Here is a 20013-nt window from a genome sequence, read left to right as displayed (position 1 = left end):
GAGAAAGCTATCACCAAGGCAGCAACTAGAGTCAACCACAGCTTGGCTGATGATTTGCTGGTCACAACCAACGTCTGAGAGCTCCAACTGCAGGCTTTTTCTATGAGTCTAGTTACTAGGCAGTGTAGTTAGCTGATTGCTAATAGTACCAATCACTAACCACACGGCCAGGTAAAAAGACTGAGATTCCTCCGACTGAGCCTCGTGCGCGTCGTCAATTTGGTGAGGACAGGGCCATATGGAAATGCTCATACCTATTCAGTTGTTTAGGAAAAGAAAAACTAGCACTTAAGCTGATAAGTATACAATGTGTGCAATATGGGGGGGAGGATTGCTACATTTCAATGATTTTTTTTTTAGATATGTTGGAAAACAGAAATTATCCCTTAGTTGATCTGGTCACTATATTGACTTGTGATTATAAATCTTTGGACTTTGCCTGACACTATATTATTAATAATACTTTGAAAAATAAAGTGCCACGAAAAATGCCAGCTATCAATATTATCATGTGTCCATTTCCTTTCCAAAACTGGCTTTAGTGTGTCCATCTCAGATCCTGTCAATCCCTAAAGTAATTAAATGGTCAATTACTATATAGACAAAATCTCCAGGGAAAATGCTCACACATGATTGTGAACCTGCTTGTAAGGATATATTTAAAATGTTTTCATAATTTTTCACCGGGTGGGGGAGGCCTCAACCCACTTTACTAAGTTTTTATTTTTTAATGATAACGGTTGCAGTCTGGGCAACTTTTGGTGTGAATAATTAGCGAACACAATTTAAAACCAGCTTGTTTCCTAAGATTTGTACTAAAAGATTTGGGAGGTTTTTTAAAAAACACAAAAAAACTACCCTTGGGTACCTCTCGACCCAGTTCTGGTCTAGGACATTATGCTGCCTTGATGTACCAACGCAGACCTGAGAACTTCGCGGGTTAGGGTGCTGAGCCTTAGCAATCTTGTCCAAAAGAGGAGCTCTTTAAGTTCACTTTATTCATGTTTGGGGGAGGGGACGCTGATTTAGGATATAAGAGACTTAACTGCCTTCCACTGACTCCAGGACTGTACGCATCACAAAGTTGATGCTTTGACTCCAAGCCTTGACTGACCCCGAAAGCTGTGACCTCGACAGAAGCCAGCTGCAGATGGGCCACAAGCGCTCGAGGACCTAAGGAAGAAACCCAGGCTTTCCTGTGGTGACAGTTACCAACGGGACAGTTCTCCGGTGGGGGCGGGGCGAGGGAACTAAGGGAAGCGTCCTGAGTCACTATGGAGACGGGGCACAAAAGCAGTTCTAGCTGCAGAAAGGATACCCACGAAATCTGCTCCCCTGGATTACTGGTGTTCACAGGCTGCTCCGAGCAGGATGCCAACTTGGCTAAGCAATTTTGGCTCGGGGCGTCCATGTATCCCCCTGCCGAATCTCAGTTGGTGCTGACCAGAAACAGCAGTCAGCGGCTACCGGTGGCCAGGAATTCTAAAGACCTTGTGAGGGGTGAGTAGCACTGCTGCCTCCTGGAAGAAACTGTCCAGCCTAATTGTAAAAGAATGAACTATCTGAGAAGTGTAAACAAGCGGTAATAGGTATATGAAAATAGTTCTGAAACTGCTGCGATTCTCCACTGCAAGGATGGTATCGTTACATATAAAAGGACAGCCTAAGAGTCTCTTAAGTGACGGATATTTGGCAAGTAGGATGGGTTAATCTAAGAAAATGATGTGTGTTGGCTAAAAAGACATTAGAAAACATAAAATTTGAGTTCAAACTTGAAACTGAGAAAAAGTTGGAGGTAGAGTCAAATTTAGGAACTGCCTTCCCTGACAAGCCTCTGGCCAAGGGTGTATAAAGTGTTCTTACTCAGTATTAATAGGTATAGAAATTCAAATACTTTGAATGTTTGCTTTTCCAATAATTTACTTTCCATTTGTATTTCTTAGAGAAAAATTCTGCTTGGTCCTTTCCCTTTGATCAAAACAGTAAGTACCAGGTTTTAAACCCCTCAATAGGTAGACTCCCCAGACTGTCCCTAGGATTTTTTAAAAATGTAAATATTTACACTGGTATAACCGGGTTGCATACCCCCATACCTTGCCTCGGGGGCCTAAACCACACAGTCAGAAGATAACTTTCTGTAATATGTGACTAGAAATGCAGATTAGTATCTCTGATCCTACATGTAAGGATTCAGGCATTATGCTGGCCTGCCCCTGTCACTTGGCAGAATGCACTCAGGCAGTACCCTGGTCAGCCCAGGTGCAAAGGACCCCTTTTTAAAAAAGACCTCTATACACTTATGCTCTCTTTCTGCTCTTCTCTTTTCTGCTCTCTCTTTCCCTCTCTGTTTCCTGCTGTTCCGCTGGGGGCAGACAGGACTTTTCCTGTCTCCCTCTTCTCTTCTGTCCCCTCTCTGTGTCTCTACCTCTGTTCTCTTTCCTTTTCCATTCCCTCCCCTTTCTAATAAAACTTCTCACTAAGCTCTGTCTGCCTGGTGTGTTTGTCCTCCACCTAGGTCACCCTCGCCTGCCATGGAATCCACCAAGATATCCCCCACATGTATTATTCTAACACTACAGGCACTTTCCCTTTAGAGACTGCTTCTTGCCTCCACTCATGCTTACTCATGATCTAAAGGGATTAAAGGTTTCTGGATGGCATTGATAATTCTGGTTATAAGGTTTCAAAACAGTATTTATTTGTGTCCCCTCCTGCTCTATTAACCCATATCCAATTTTATGTCAATACTATAGGAGTCATGATAAAGTTATTTCAGATTAAATTTGACTTTATTTACTCTAGAGGAGACGGATGTCTTTGCTAAAGTCCAAAAGATTCAAGAATCTGAAGAGAAGGCAAAGTTTCTTGAAAAGGTGAGCCAATGCTCCATTTCTTCTGATTTTCATTATTCTTCTAAATAATTTTGATAATACTGTTTATTGGTGCTGAGTATATTTTACTTTTAAACACATGTAAATAAAATGTATTTCAGATATCTCAGCCTTGAAAAGCTTTTTGTTAGATTTTTAATTAAAAATTTAGAAATTCTTGGGGCTGGAGAGATGGGTCAGTTGTTAAGAGCACTTGATCTCTCAGAAGACTCGAGTTTAGTTCCCAGTGTCCATGGCAGATGGCTCCAGGGGGTAGAGAAGCAGGGGCAAGAGAATCAAAAATTCAAAGCTAGGTGCTGAAGAAATGAATCAATGATTAAGGATGCTTGCTATTCAAGAATTAGGACCTGTGTTAAAATAATCTCCAGAACCCTTGTAAAAGGCCAGGTTGTAACTCCAGTGCTGTGGGAGATGGAGACAGGAAGATGGCTGGGGCTTGCTAGATCCAGGCTAATGAAAAACCCTGTTTCAAGGGAAGAAGGCAGGGAGTAATAAAGCAAGATACCCAGTGTCGTCCTGTGGTTTTCACATGCAAAGAAGAGCACATACCAGTACAAACAGTGTGCATATCACACACACACCCACACACAAAAACACACACACACACACACACACACACACACACACACACACACGGGGGGGGGGGTAAATTTAATAAATATATAGCAAGGATACTTAAAATAATGAATTAACAAATACTAAAAACATTCAAGGCTAAGTGGGAATGTAGAGTTGGCTCAAGGCCTGCTTGAGAAATTTGGTGAGGCTGTTTTATAATTTTAATAAACGTTTAAAAGGGCTGGGAATATAGCTCAGTGGGTAGAGCACTTACCTAGCATGTGGAAAGCCCTGAGTTTGATCCCTATTACTCCAAAAAAGAAAAATGCATTCTATTAAACTTTGGCTATTCTTAGTCTCTTCCAAAGCTCACAGGAACAACAGAAACATAAATAACATAAATAAACATAGACTCACTTTTCAAAAAAGCCTCAAACCATGCACAATAGTCTAAGAACAAAAATACTTTTAAAATGGGAAAATTGTTCTCTTAATAGGTCAAAACCAAGGGAACCAAAGCACGAGTCTGTCATCTGGACCTGTTTTAACTAAAAGCTGATAGTAAACACATTGCTGTTCTGAAGCCTTTTTTGGCAGCCACATGATACAACTAGAGCTTTTAACTCAGCTGCTAATATCATGATTAATGGCAAACCAATTAGTTTGGTTCATGGATAAACTCTATTTCAGTATCAAAGCTGAGATAGAATACCTATTTTAGCCTTATGTGTTTAACCACTGAACATATTGGCAAACTCTAAAGGGCATGCTGGGAATTCCACATAAATTACAGATCAATTCGCTTGACTTTTCTGGTCACAATTCATTTAAGACTACTGGTGATTATTTCAAATAAATTAAGTGATTAAAAATATCACTTTCTTCTTTTTTTAGAATATTAAGTACTAGACTCTGTCTCAAATACTATGTACTATATATTTATAACAGAATTTTATAGGGGTTTAAAAAAGAATATTGTGTGTGTGTGGAAGGTGCAGGTAGGCACACATTCCATTGCATGCATGTCAAGGTCACAAGGTCAGTTCTCAGGAGTCAGTTCCCACTTCCCACCTTGTTGAAGGTCTTTCTTATTTCTGCTGCTGGCCTGTTTCCAGACGATTCCATTTCTGCCTCCTGTCTGGCTATGATTGCAGATGTGTACCACTATGTTTGGCCTTTTACATGGACTCTAGCATTGAACTTGAGTTTTTAGGCTTGTGTGGCTAGTGCCTTTACCCACTGAGCTATCTCCTCACCCTTTACAGGGATTATCTTTTCATTTTTAAAAACACATTTATTATTTGTGTGTGTGTGGTGTATGTGTTTAGGTTAGAGACAACTTATGTGAGTGGGTTCTCTCCTTCTACCATGTGGGTCCCAGGGACCAAACACAGGTCATCAGGCTTTACAGCACGTGCCTATATTCTCTGAGCCATCTCTCTGTCCCCCTTTATAGGGATTTTTTAAACCTAATTTTCATAGAGCTGGGAGTATAATTCAGTGATACAGTACTTTCCTAGCATGCATGAAACCGTAGATTTAATTCAATTCATGCATGCACACACACACAACACACACACACACACACACACACACACACACACCACACACACACACACACACACACACACACTCACACACACACACACACTCACACACACACACACACACACACACAAACTTGAGCCAGGAATAGTGACTCCTCCCTACAATCCCAACAGCTGGGAAGCTAAGGCAAAAGGAGCCTCATGAATTTGAGGCCGGTCTTAGCTACATAGTAATCTCCAGGCAAGTTCAACTACTTTGGTACTTTTGCAATTTCATTGTACTTCATTTTAGGAAGGGATTAGAAATAAAGATTAAAGACAAACTTAATAGTCAATTTTATCAGCTTTTGCCAAATAGTAAGAATGATGTGAATACAGGGGACTGTAATATTATAGGCCACATATAACTAATCTTAGAACAGATTTCCATATCTTGTGTCCTTTTAGTTTATTAACTACTCAATTCCACATCAATTTATTGAGAGCCAACTTGGTATATGTACTATGTTAGATGCAGTCAATGATTATGATGTAGTCTTATAATATATGTAAATGATAGCACAATAACATATTTAATTGGGCATAGTAGTATACCCTTCTAATCTCACTGTTTAGGAAGTTGTGGAGAATATATGAAGTTACAAGTGAATTGTTTGACAAGAGTGCAGACATGGCAAGGACCTCAGTGCCTTAGCCTTCTCTTAGTCCTTGTTGGCAGGCTGTTCAAAAATGTGGCTCACAGATTCCTACTCCCTACCAAGATTAACTAAACCTCACTCCCTGTTCAATGTAATAACCCTGCCTCATAATTCAACTGTATAAAATAAGTAGGCTAAGTTTCCTGGCTGCTGTATCTCCCCTAGAATGCATAAACCATAATATCCCAGCATTTCTGTATGTGTGTCTATCCTTTCTTCATTCCCTTGTAGCCCCAGTTTTGTTTCCAGGGCTATTCTGTGTGGGTCACAGCAGGAAGAAATTCATGAGTTATGGTCAATAAGCCTGGGCTATATAAAAGATCCTATATCAAAAAACAAAAATACCAGGTGTGGTGGTGCATGCCCTCAATCCCTGCACTTGGGAAACAGAGGCAGGCAGATCTCTGTGAACTGAAGGCCAGCCTAGTCTACATAGCAAATTCCAGGCTACATAGTGAGGCCCTGTCTCATAAACAATAGCAACAAATCTCACTGAAGGTCAAAATTAAGGTTAAGACATGAAGAAACCTTCCCAAACCACTGAGTTTTGAAAATTGTTTCTTCAGCCTGCAGTACACTTTCTTGTCACTAAAATGTCCTTCCTCATCTGCATTCAAGGCCTGGCTCCCCTGACAGCTTGTGAAAAGCTTTCTCAGAAGCTACCTATAAATTGAGTGAACAGTGCCTTCCCAGTGCTTACATACAACATCAGAAGTGGCTTCTCACAGTGCTGTATAAAGAAGGCTCTGGTCTGTACTTGAGGCAACCACCCATGCTGCTGTCTGCCCTGCTAGATTGTAGGCACCATAATTAACTGCCTTTAGAGACCACAGGTTGGATCAGAAGCATAACTCTGCCACTTACCGCTTATGTGACTGAGCAATGTATTTGAACCCTATCATAATCTGCTTCCTCAAATAGCAAAGAAGAAATTTTAAAAATATCTACCTCGTATATTTGATGTAACCTGTATAAAGCACCTGGCCATGGTTTACCCTCTATAATTGGTCCTTCTAAAAGGTAGAAGTCATGTCTCGTTTGCTTAACTCAATGTTTTTCTGGATCTTGAAATTCAGATATTTGTTCATTAGCCCATGAACATATAATCTATGTAATGAATCCAATTAATGACTGAATGACCACTTACCACTGGTATTTTTTGTTCTTATTATTGGGTCTCGGGAGTTAAACCCAGGGCCCTGTGCATGTGACACAGGACCACAGCTATGCTGTCAGCTGTGCAATGGATCAAGTATAGTCCTTTTCACATAGACTCATCTGGAAACTCTTCTAGGCTGATAGTCTTTTACAAGAATACTTCCAAATGCACAAGCACATCCCCTGTCTTGTCAATTTTGCTTTTATCTCATGGGTCTGGATATTAGAGGAGAGAATGTGACTCCATTAAATATTAAAACAGAATCTAGTTTTGGATATTATGGCTTTTCTGAGTCTATAATACCCTCTCTGCATTGTTGATCCCACCATCAACAATTTGTAGCTTGATAGTAGAAAATGAAAGGAAAAAGACATGGGTCTTTTTGCTGTATTACTTATTTAATTTAATTTTCCATATTTTGAATATACACATCAATAAGTATACTCCAGGTATGTTTCATCTTTTTTTTTTTTTTTTTTTGGTTTTTTGAGACAGGGTTTCTCTGTGTAGCTTTGGAGCCTATCCTGGCACTCGCTCTGGAGACCAGGCTGGCCTGGTCACAGAGATCTGTCTGCCTCTGCCTCTCGAGTGCTGGGATTAAAGGCGAGTGCCACCAACGCCCGGCGGTATATTTCATCTTAAAGGGGTGAAAAGCTTCCCGATAAATTCTCTTGAAGGTGTATTAATATTAACAGAATCCTGGAAATTTCTATTTTCCTGAAAGTGACTTTACAGCCCTCTTTCCCAACAGATATTGATTTTTCAGTGGCCAAGGTTTTAAACTTTAATGTTACTCTCCATTTTGGAATATTTTCCAGGTATACATTATAAATGCTTTTTGTTAGTGAGCAAAATGCTATTAATCACAACTACTATTTCAGTGATAGATATCAATGGCAGGAAATCAAAAACAATTGAGCATGTCAAGATTAAATGGCTTACTGTGTCCATGAAGGAAGCCTTATGGCACTGTATTGGACCATTATTTTTCCTTTGAGAGGTCTAAGTAGTCTGAAAACATTATAATAAATGAATAGTCAGCTAATTCTTTGAAATCATAAAACTAATTTGCTTTCTAGTTTTGCCACCTTAAGAAAGCTCTTTAGCTGATTATCTCTTTATGGAAAGAATTATAAATAATTTATTTGCTAGGAGAGTGAAGAAGAGGTCAGAACAGTATTTTAAGGCACGTACATATGAGGTGCATTGGTAATGTGCATCTGGAAGCAATTCTAACATGAGGGAATGTAAACCAAAGGTTTTTAGGAGGAAAATGTGCCATCCATAGTACAACATCCCAGACAGGCTCCTTACTGGGAATGGGCTTTCAGTCATTCTGTCACACATGCTATGCAACCAGTACTGGCCACAGCATAAGTCTTCCCCAGAAGTTTGTTACATGGTTCTTGTTTGAATCAAAAGCAAGTCATGTTATGATGGCATTAGTCTTAGAACCTTAGGAAGCTTTTCAGCATTATTGTCTATTCTACACTTGCAGAGTAGTAAAGGAGACACTTAGAATCATTATGTTAGCTTCAAAGAGCCAATGGAAGACACCAGTTTCCTTAGAGCTGCTTCGGGGACAGCTGATAGAAGAGACTCCTCTGCTGTGTCAGCATGATAAGAATGAGCTCCCTAGTTGTCTAAATGGTCCTAGTAGGAGGTATATTATCTGACCTAATATAAAATAATATTTATGAAATTCTTTCTCTGACATTAAAAGAATACAATAGGATTTCTGGATTCCTTCAAAACAACAAAATATATTGAGTTACATTTTGCTGTTTCATGCCAGCATACAACTGGAACAATCATGAAAGCAGATTGCATTTTGCAAGCAAATTGTGGAAGACTAGTACATTCTTCTTGCTTGTCATCATCTTTAACATCACATTGTTTTTTTAAAAAAAAATTATTCAGTATTAGAAAAATTCTAGGGAGGCAAGAGAAGGTGCCTCAATCTTCCTTAATAAACATCTAGAATCCATGAAAACATACTTGGGAAAAGAATCAGAGTTTGGATCAATATATGAATGCATTTGCCCTATAAAAATCCAGCCCTAGCTGGGCAGTGGTGGCACACACCGTTAATCCCAGCATTGGGAAGGCAGAGGTAGGTGGAATCTCCAAGTCCGAGGCCAGTGTGGTCTACAGGGCAAGTTCCAGAACAGTCAGGAGTACACAGAGAAACCCTGCCTTGAAAACAAACAAAATCCAGCTTTAGATTTATATAGACCTTTCCTTCAAATGCATCTCTTCCCCTTTTTTCAAAGATCAGTACATTTTGTCTTCCATGTGCTTCACCAGAAGAACAAGGTAAAAACATTTTAAACTATTAGATAAGGACTCTCATTAACCATCTCCTTAAAAAAATAAATAAAGCTACTGAATGTAAAGTGATGCAAAGGGTATTTTTAATGAATGACTCATTTGAAGATACAGACAAAGCGGTTGAAATTTTTGAGTTGTCAAACACACAAATCTACTGAGCACAATATGTTCTTCTACCTTCGTGTTTCAAATCATACTGTGACAAGTATCTTTTTAGTGTGTGTGTGTGTGTGTGTGTGTGCTCTAATGTGGAACTTTCCTATTTTAAATAGCCTCCATGTACTGAAGTGCACCCTAATGTCTCTAAGTGTAAAAAGGCCATGATGCAACTTATGAAGAAAATGCATATATCATATGAGCCATGCCCAGGCCTGAGTCACCATACGAGTTCTATGTTGATAAATCAACAGTATATTTTGAAATAGAAACACACACAAAACAAGGTTATATGCAGTTCTAATGATGAAATTCTGTAGCCAAAGGCTATCAGGAACCTAAGAGCAATGGCTTGATAGTCACTATTCATTGTTTGTGATAACTTTCTAGAACATAACTACTGCAAATAATGATTAAGTGTACTCCTAGAGTTGATCTAATCATAGTTTAAATGTATGAAAGTATCTGCCTCCTACCATACCTCTCTACATCTACTTACCATAATCAGCCCTTAATGCAACTTGTACTGTGGTCATTTGAACCACTCATACTTCCAAGAAACCTCCAAAGAAAAAAAGATAGCTCTCTTGGCTGCGGTAAAAATGTTTTCTGTATTATATTTGAATCTCTGAGGTTTCAGATGGCAAATGTTCCCAATGGATATGACTGGTGTTGGAGCGGGTAATGATCTTAGCCTGTATGTCTTGAATTTGGCATTGTCTAGGTGTCACTCCTAGACATGAGGACCACCCCATCCCTGAAATGTAGGGTCATGGGGTTAACCTGAACTTTATAGGATGTTTCCAGAAGCAACTGAAAATTCTTTTGGCTTAAGAGATGTAAGCAAATTAGAGATCAAAGCCAAATACATAATTTCAAGCTCAAGAAGGAGCAAGCAAAGCTGTAAAAAATAAAATGGGTAATGGGATGCAAGTTAGGAAAATCTGCTTTGAAAGAACTGTGCAAGTTTTATTCAAAACATATATTAGTTGTGTCAGGCATTGTGCTAGGCACTAGGATTTAGAAATGAACAACACAAAACATGCTTTAAAGACACAAAGTTAGCCCTTGTATGAAACTTTCAGTCTAATCAAAAAGAGAGAAATATTTAATAAGGGATTGTACATGGTGGTAGGAGGACAGTAAGGTGGCATTGATCCAGTCGAGAAAAGCAGTGGTTTTACACAAATGGCAAGTAAACTGAGATTTGAAGGAAGAATGGAATAGCTAGGGCAGAAGAAGACAGCAAAGGAAACATGGAGCAGGCAGTCCAGGCAGCAGAAATAGCATGAGCAAAGACTGTTCTAGGAAGGGCACTGTATACTGCAGAAGCTGCAGAATCAACATAGACCCTGAAGAGGGAAGTTAGGGCATAGTAGAAACAAGATGTCAGGAAAAGTACTTAAATTGGAGGACGATGATATTGGGGTTTTTTCAAAAAACAAAACAAAACAAAAGACCAGAGTCTTTTCATATGGAAAGTGTATTGATAGGGGCCAGAAGTTCAGAAACTAAACTGGAGGCCATTGCAGTCATCCAGCAGGAAGGTGATGGTATCTTGGTGACAGTGGTACTTGGGAAACAAAATAGATTATATGCTGGGTAGAGAGGGCAAGGCATAGCAGATATCAAAAATAGTACAGTTTTCTAGCTTCTGTACTAGGATGGATTCGAGGAGATGGTTAAAACTCACAAAGTTTGAGTTGTTTTTTTAGCTAATCGGGTGATGCTGTCATGCAGCCTGTAAAAATCTTGGCTAGAAAGAGAAGTATGGGCCTGTGGGAAGTTTGAGAGGAAAGGCATTTCTGAAAGATGAGATCAAACCCATTCATCCATTCATCCTTTCATCCTATCTGAAATGGTGACAATATTAGTCTCAGTTGTCCATTTTCAGCTAGAGACAAGCTGTGATAAATACTGCAGACCAAATTGTCAGCACTGTACTTCAATCATATGCTTAAAGTTATCCCAAGTATATGTGTAATTTAGGAAATTTTAAGTTATATTATCTATTATATGCTCATATTTTCTTCAACATTAAAATATCACATTGCATTCTTTAAATGTACTTTTTAAAGTGATATTAAAGCAGCCTTTTAAAAAAACACACCATGTTAGTCCTTCATGCATTGTGTAATTAGGTTTTTTTTTTTTTTTTTGGTGGGTGGAGGTGGGTTTGGGGATTGTTTTTAATTTTTTTTATTAGTTCAAGTTGGGAACAAGCTTGTTTCACATGTAAATCCCTTCTCCCTCTCCCTCCCCTCAGCCCCATCCCTCCTCCCCCACCCCTGACCTACCCCCCACCCCATCCACCCTCCACTCCCCAGGCAGGGTAGGGCCCTCAACAGGGGCTCTGCAAAGTCCACCAAATCTTCCTGGGCTGGGCCTGGGCCCTTCCCCATGTGTCGAGGGCCAGAGTGTATCCCTTCACATGGGATGGGCTCTCAAAGTTCCTTCTTACACCAGGGAAAAATACTAATCCACTACCAGGGGCTCCCTGGAGTGCAGAGGCCTCCTTATTGACATCCATGTTCAGGAGTCTGGATCAGTCGATGTACGGGGGGATTGTTTTTTAGTGGGAAGAGTAAGACACAATCTTACTCTGAAGTCCAAGCTACCCTGGAACTCACAGTAATCCTCCTGCCTCAGCCTCCTTAATGCTAGGATTATAGGCATGAGCTACTACATCTGGCTGTGTGTGACAGTTTTAAAATAAGAGCTACATTCTTTAGCCAATTGTTATTGATTTTCTATTCATATATATATATATATACATATATATGCATATACATATATATATATATACATATATATCACAACTAAAATATGTAAGAGCCAAGGTATTTCTTCCCTAACAAAAATAATTATACTTAATTGAAATCTATATTCTTTATAAAGTCTACATTTAAAATTTTTGTATTAATATCTCTCATGGAATGACTTGTAAGTTTCTTCATTTAATAAATTGCTATTTTTAAAATGAAGCTTATATGTGTTAGAGCAAACTGAGCCAAGATAGAGCTATTTCCAAGAAGGATGGAATGGTCTTAGCACTGCATCTTTTTCTGCAAGTCAGCGTCCTTGCTCCCTCTGATTAATAACCCTCTATCACATTCTGTCCACTCCCATAGATCACTGCAGTCAGTCCTGTTTACAAAACTCAGATTGCTGCTAGAGAAAGTCTCTTCACTGATTATTCGGTTGCTCTTTTAAACACAGTAGATTATTTGAGAGCTAACAGTTCTGCATCTTATTACAATAGTGAATATAAATCCACACTGCAGCATCTACACAGCACACTCTAGTTGGCAGGTATAGGGAATAGCAAGTTCATGGGTAAAGCTAAGCAGAGTTTTTGCCTTTTGAAATCAAGTCCAGATGTGTGGAGTTTTTTCTTTTACTGATAAATTTGCCTTAAGCTAATCACACTTTTTACTTTCCATAAGACTGCATTTGTAACATACATGTGAAATTTGGTCTAACAAGGATTAAGACTCTGTGAAGACAAGAACTGAATTGCCCTAGTTTACTCCTGATCATAGACACAGAGTTAAACATTAAATGATAACACCTAAAGAAAATGAAGATCACATAATATTCTTAATCTCTTTAAAACCATAGAATATTGATTCTGCTTATGTAACATACTAAATTTGATGTTTAATTCCCATTTTTAGTTAATATAATCAGAACTCTCATCACAAATACTTCATTTAGATTAACAGTGATCTTAGAAAGCTTATCAGTTTCTAAGTATCACTGTAACTCTTCCATGACACCCTTACCATTTAATCATGTTTTTGCAAAGTTCCATGTGTAAGTAAGTTGATTTTGGTCAAGGATGACCTAAGTCTGAATTAGCTGACCCTGATGTCTAGGCCCATCACATGCCTTTTCTACTACAGCATAAAATAACAGAAACTGTGTCTTCTTCACAATAGTTGATACTGATTCTTCATTTTTGAAATGAAGATTTGTCAGTCCTCCCTCCCACCTGTCCCCAATCTCTTTCAAAAACCCTAGCAGATGTTTGAAACAACAGATGCATGGAAGTGTGGAGTCAACTAGAACTGAAAACGAGGTTCAATCTTGGGTTTTGTCAGTTAATGCTTGCTTTAGTGACCCTAAGCAAGGACGTCTATTTTTCTGTGCAAGAAATAACAAGCATTGTGAGAATAAATACACGCAAAGGCTAAGGCCTAGAAGTTATTCAATGAAAATGTGTTTAAGTCCTCTCTGATATCCTCTTTTTCTCTTCCATTTTTTCAACATTTTAAAATTATTAAAAGGATGTTTTAATCTCATCATAATAGTGGTATTTAATGCCTACAACTTATTAAATGACTACCATTTGCCACTCATTATATTAAGCATTTTTATCATCTCCAGTTTTCACAAGATTCCTCATAGAAGAGAAATAATTCAGGAAAGTATTCTTTTTATTTACCCAAGACTACAAACTTCCAACCTATATTAGTGATTACAGCTGGAGGAAGGAAAGGAGGAGTTAGAAGTCATTAGTCTCAATGTAAAATTGGGATTCAAGCCCAAACATACCTGACTTCATTAACCAATGCTGCCACTTAAATTGCCTAACTTTGAAAAGCCAAGAAGTGAAAACTAAATTATTTAACTCCAGAGTGATACAAAAATTTATTAACCACCCAATGCACACTGAATGTATATATAGTGTCATCATATTCTAATTTCATGTAATCAAATTTTATCTCCTATTTTTCAAGAATAGCATCAATATAAGTAATATAAATAGAATAGAAAGTAATTATCAAGGTTAATGTTTCAAATGTTAATCATGATCCCCTTATGTATTGTTTAGGGGTTAATTATCAAAATGTTTTACAATATGAACTTCCAATAAATAGCTCATCCAAAACATGGTTGAAGATGAGATATTCATGATGTAAATTGCAAGGATTTCTTCTTATCACTGAATTGCATTTAGCTTTCCTGGAAGAAATTTCTTAGAATAGTTTACAACATTTTGTTCAGAGGACACAATTGTTTACAGTAGTTCTGTTATTCATTCCCAGGAAACATGTCCAGGAAGCAGAAACAAAATCTCATTTGAAATCTTTGTGTCTGGGGTTATAGTTACTAAAAATCTATTCTGAATTTTTAAAAGGGGTGGAGAACTGAAATCCAAGAAAACATGAATATATTTTGTCCTGTTATTTTTTTGTATTTATTTTTATACTAAAAGCATGTGACAATTTAACTTCCTATCATATCTCAAGAGTTACACAGAAATGAATTATAATAGTTTGCTTGTAGGAGGATTTTAATAACTAAACTTACCCAATTTTTAACTTCATTTTCTACTACTTTTGTTACACAATTCAATGATGCTATCCATATAACCATGATTTGAGCAATTCAAGTCAATAGAAAGTCATTAATAATAACACACTAGGCATTTCTGAGCTCTAAAGAAAGATAGATAAGGCTCTAAAAGAGCTAACTAAGAAAGTGGAAAGAGTAAGAGCAATAGAGTAAGTAAGGTACAACATGCTGTGCAGTCACTATATGGGAATAATTGATCCCAACCGAGGACACAAGTCATGGGAGACCTGAAGAAACCAACATGGAACCTGTGCAATGACAGCATCCCATGTCTGTACTGGCAGACACCACTTTATCAAACATATAAAAGTTGATAGGTCATACAAAAGTTTGCTTAGTTGCAGAAGTGCACATTTTTTCATGTATTCACTGTGTTACAGATGATGTCTAAATGTTAGATATAAAGTACATATATTCTTCCAAATAGTAAAACTTTTTAGGTTCATAAGGCAAAATTTGGGCTGGGAATGACAGTGCACACCTGTAACTGTGGCACTCAGGAAGCAGGGGTAGGCAGATTCTCTATGAGTGTATGGCCTACCTGCTCTACATAGAGAGCTCCAGGCAGACCGAGACTACATACTGAGGCCCTGTCTCAAAAAGGAGTTTCAAAATAAGTAAAAGGCAAAATTCAAAATTTAGTGCAAATCCAAAGCACCCTGTAGAACTGGCCCAACTGCTGATAACAGCTGCCAATCACAGCCCTCTTCTCTCTGTCTCAAGGTTCCTGGTGTCACTGTATTCCTTAAACTGAGCTATGGAGACTGGAAAACAACCCCAATGAATCAGCAATCTGCAGCTTGGACAGTGCTGGGCACTGCTTCCTCTGTCTGAAAAGCTGTTTTCCTATCCTATCTATCTCCATCATGGAATCTACCCTCTCTAAGTCTCTGAATCCTGGTCCCCACACGCACCCTAGTGTGAATGAAGAGTTCTTGATCTCATTTGTGGCCTTGTGTGCTCTACTAAACCCATCATGGAGCACTACAAACTACCCACTTTTTCTCCATAAGCACCAAGTCTCTTTCCAGACAGGAACTGTGTCTTGCTCAGGCACTGACATAGCAGTGTGACAGCATAAGTCCTTATGAATTAAAAGTTATTATTTGAATAACTGATTTGGAAATGCAGTTGATATGGATGAAATTAGTTAAGATGGAATCATACTGGAATGGGGGGAGCTAATCCAATATGACTGAAGTAATCAGAAGAAGGTAGCTCAGGAAAAGATTAATGGGTGTAGAAAGAGGGAAAAGAGGGTGGCATAGGATTAATGTGATCAAAATACATTATATACACATATGGAAGTGTCATGAAGAGACCCTGTTATATGTAATATGTGCTAATAAAAACTTTTAAAAGGGGCATAGTAAACAAATTTTTGAGGCTGTTTCTTCCACAGCAAGGTGTACTGTTTTGTAATTAATTTTTTTTCTGTAAGTAGAACACTAATAATAATTTAAAAAACTAAACACAACCCCTACCCCAAGTGACTGTGCGAGACACAAGAAAGAATGCCATGTGACAGCAAAGGCAGAAACTGTAGTAAGTCAAGGAATGGCACAGATGGCCAGCAGACCACTAGACCACAGGAAGTGGCCCAGAAGTCAATTTCAGAGGAAGCATGGCCTTGCACACTCCTTGGATCTGGACCGAAAGCCGCCAGAACGGCAAGAAAAGGTGTTTTAAAGCAAGCAATGCGCTACTTAGAAACAGAGAAGCCCAAGCACAGTGCATGATACATTTGGATGGATAGATTGACTTGGGATTTTCCCATCTCTGAAAAACACATTTTATTCTCACTTTGTATTTCTTTAGTCTAGCCTTGTTCTAAACAGAATGCCCTTACCCCCGAGTTTGTCTGCTCTGTAGTTTATTGATATATCTTCATGCCTGTGATAAATTAGGTTTCATGCTCATGAAAACATACCTACTATATGAAATCTGATAGCCAAGAAAGAAAGGGGAGAGGTGCCAGGAAAAAGTTTTGTTCTCAAGTGCAAGTTCTAAGGCCAGCATTCTTTTGTTGTGCGCTCAGGTGAGGTGTGATCTCTGGGTTTACTGATCCTATATCTAACTGCCATTTAGTGTCAATTTCCTTTGGTTGTCAATAGCTAAGACTTTGTCATCAATATCTGGATCAAGCCCAATTTGTCATTGAAATGCTTGAGAAAATTGTTTAACCTAACTCTGCCTTAGTTTCCCCATCTGTCGAATGGAGGAGGAAGTGTCAATTTCTGAATTGTTAAAATAACAATATTTTAGAGATCTTAGGATAGTTCATATGATAAGATCTAAATAGAAGTTGGTTGGTTTGAGCAAATAAAATCTGTATGTTAAAAATCAAAACCAAATTATTCTGCATAGATCTATTGTGGAAAACATATTTTAACATCCTGCTAATGCCAGAGAAAACTGAAAATTCTACCTTCTGCAGATACAGGCTTTAATGTATGTCAAAAAAGCTCATATTTTTTCTTCAAATAGGCCAAAAAGAGAGATGAGATTATCCAACTTCTAAGAAAACAAAGAGAAGAGAGAATTTTGGTAAGAGTGGTGGTGGGGCATTGGATAGCTGACTGAAGGCATGCATGATCTGTGGAGAATGTTCAGAAGCTTTGCAGGTCTTTAAGTCTGTACTCTCATGTCTTGAACCTTCTATGCACCAAAGACTGGGAAAACAGAGATTAAGTAACTGGACAACCCATAAACCAGAGAGAGCTCCAGAAGTTTGTCACTCTGATAGCAGAAGAAACAAGGTCTGAACATCAGGGAATCTACTGTTAACATACTATAAAGTTGTAGGCTACTAATATGGACTACTTCATTGCTAATGATTTTACAATGATTGTTCTTTGTAGACCACAAAAACAAAAACTTAGGTGATTAAAACCTTTATTTTAAAAAAAAACTCACTAGAAATATACAGATGTTCAAACACAGGCTCCTGAATGGACCTCAAAGTCTTGAGCCCTTACATTTCTGAATGAATAGTGTTCAGGTGCAAGAAGCTTGTCTTTCTAGCTCTGTGATGATTTTACCTTAGGCTGTTTCCAAGTGGATAAACTTCAGACAGAGGAAGTAAGCATTTTCCTTTTTTTATTTTTCTCTAGAAAGAACTGGTTTCATTACCTCATAAACCCAAGGCCAAAGTACCTGAAGCAAAGTAAGTTTATTTCCAAACAGCCTCATCTTTTTATGTACTGTCTTTGAAAGAACATTTTTGGTTATTTGTCTCCTACCAACAAATCTTCTAAAAAGAAACCTACACCACTGTGTTGGGGTTTCCTTGCCTTAAGTAACACACTTCTCACTGTGGAGATGTGCACCCAGGTGCGGGTGCAAAGTGGAGAGTAGGTACTGGAGCCTCTGTGTGCCCCACCCCAGGCCATTCTCACCTGCCTTCATGCCCCCCAGCTCCACCTTCCCATGATCAGCCTGCCATCTTTGGTGCATCGTCTGGTCTTAAAGATGACCAGCCCCGTTGGCCTGTTGGTGACAGAACAATGTTTGACTGGGGCAGGGACATACTCTAGAAGAATTTGAGAGAACTTGACAGGTCTCTGAAAAGTATCCTCTTTTCTTGCTGTATTCACAGAAGAACAGTGGTGGAAGCAATAAGATTTTGACTATTTCATTGATGTTGAATTCGACCCCTTTAATGCCAGCAAATAGCCTTGAAGAGTAATTAGGTCTACACAGTTTTTTTTTTTTAAATCACTAATTACCTGTCTGTTACCATGCTTCACAAGTTAATTTCTTGCTTTCAAGAAGATTATTTGACTTACTGCCTATGAGTGGAGGAACATAGCTTAATGGAGACTTAATAACTGACCCAGACAGACGATGGATAAAGACTGCTGTTGGAGTACCACAGACATGTCTGGGTGCCTTAGACTTTGCATGCATGTTTGCAGCATACTGTGTTACTAACCTTGTTGATTTGCCTACAAGTGTATTATTTTACAACTTAAACATAATTTTAGTGAATAAATGAACTTAGTAGGATCATTTACTATATAGCAGGGGATGATTCAGGAACAGCTATACCGATGAAAATTAAGTCTCACTCCAAATCAGTTTTGTAGCTCTTACAGAATTTAACATTTGGGCATGAGGAAGTATCACATGGAACCCCAAAGAGGCTTTTGTAAGGGTTTCCTGGGGGGTATTATGCCCTCCCTTAACCTCTAAAAGTGCATGTTAACAGCCCCGTTAGCATAGACCCAGCTATCTGTGGTGTAGATTGTTTCATTGCTGTGATTCAGGCTCAAGGTTAAAAGGTAATTTTAAATTTTAAATTCTCACTTAATTTCTTTTGTAATATATTCTCTCCTTAATCCCAAAGCCTGGGTTTCTTTCCATTTCACAGCAGCATCTTCATCTGAATGTAAAGGCCCCGTGTGTACTATCCTTTTGGCAGTCACACACTGCTAGGTGTCCATATTTTATAAATAGTTAATTCACTATCTTCAAGTTATTTAATAGTTCACATAATTTTATGCCTTGTCTATAAATATATTGTAAGCTCCTTGAGAAACTGGATCATCCAACTTAAGTGAATATTGGGATTCAGAATATATTTGTTTTTAAAAATCTGGAATACCATGTAATATTAGGTATTAGCTAATTTGGGAATTAATGCCTCTACACTGTACACTAACTTATACAAACATTTCTTAAATTTTGTAAGTATTTTTCCCTTAATCTTGCCCACTCTACCCCAAATTCCTACACTAAGCGATGCAGGCTTATAATGCCTCCCTCAATAACCTATGCTCTTTCTAACATAAAGTAAATTCATAGTGATGCTTTTAACAGTGATATACTTAGCATTCTCCCTGGTAATATTTGCATTTTCAAGGGGGACTGAATAAAAGGATATAGGAGTAATCAAAGAAATCAGTTAGGGTAGGATGTTGTGGTTCCCGCCCTTCACATCACACTTCCCAGTATGATAACCATTTCTCTCACATGTGTTTCATATTAATACACATTCAGAATCCATGATGCTGCCTACTGGGGAAATTTTCAAAAGGGAATTTTCATTCCCCTGCTACATTGTGATCATGATGACTGCATTCTATTGTACAGGGAAGTCTCATCAGAGTCAGACAAACAGGAACAAGAAGAAGTCAAAGCCTTGGAATGATTTGATTGATAGATGGAAGCAGGTGACTGGCATGTATTCACTTTTGAAACAAGTTATGCTAACATCAGGATCCCTAGGTAAAAGATGTGCAGATTTCCAGAAATTTGATAACTACTGAACATTCATGTTTGAATAGACTAAAATAAAAGTTAAGAATACA

At 38.3% G+C, this 20013-nt stretch overlaps 1 protein-coding gene and 1 non-coding gene across 2 annotated transcripts in view; both read left to right on the top strand.

Moving 5' to 3' along the window:
• Positions 1 to 20013, top strand: part of Hoatz (HOATZ cilia and flagella associated protein) — a 20772-nt gene extending 759 nt beyond the window's left edge. The window contains exons 2-7 of the mRNA XM_027412172.2: positions 1066 to 1500; positions 1944 to 1982; positions 2803 to 2873; positions 17189 to 17248; positions 17815 to 17867; positions 19796 to 20013. Coding sequence (XP_027267973.1) covers positions 1275 to 1500; positions 1944 to 1982; positions 2803 to 2873; positions 17189 to 17248; positions 17815 to 17867; positions 19796 to 19853 — 507 coding nt within the window. The 5' untranslated portion in view covers positions 1066 to 1274 and the 3' untranslated portion in view covers positions 19854 to 20013. The remainder of the gene's footprint in view (positions 1 to 1065; positions 1501 to 1943; positions 1983 to 2802; positions 2874 to 17188; positions 17249 to 17814; positions 17868 to 19795) is intronic.
• Positions 109 to 182, top strand: Mir34c (microRNA mir-34c). Its single transcript, NR_105221.1, has one exon. It is a non-coding gene; the product is annotated as a microRNA mir-34c (primary transcript).

Source organism: Cricetulus griseus, chromosome 4 (assembly GCF_003668045.3).
Source record: "Cricetulus griseus strain 17A/GY chromosome 4, alternate assembly CriGri-PICRH-1.0, whole genome shotgun sequence".
In the NCBI taxonomy this organism is placed as follows: Eukaryota; Metazoa; Chordata; class Mammalia; order Rodentia; family Cricetidae; genus Cricetulus; species Cricetulus griseus.
This window is presented reverse-complemented; position numbering and strand designations above follow the sequence as displayed.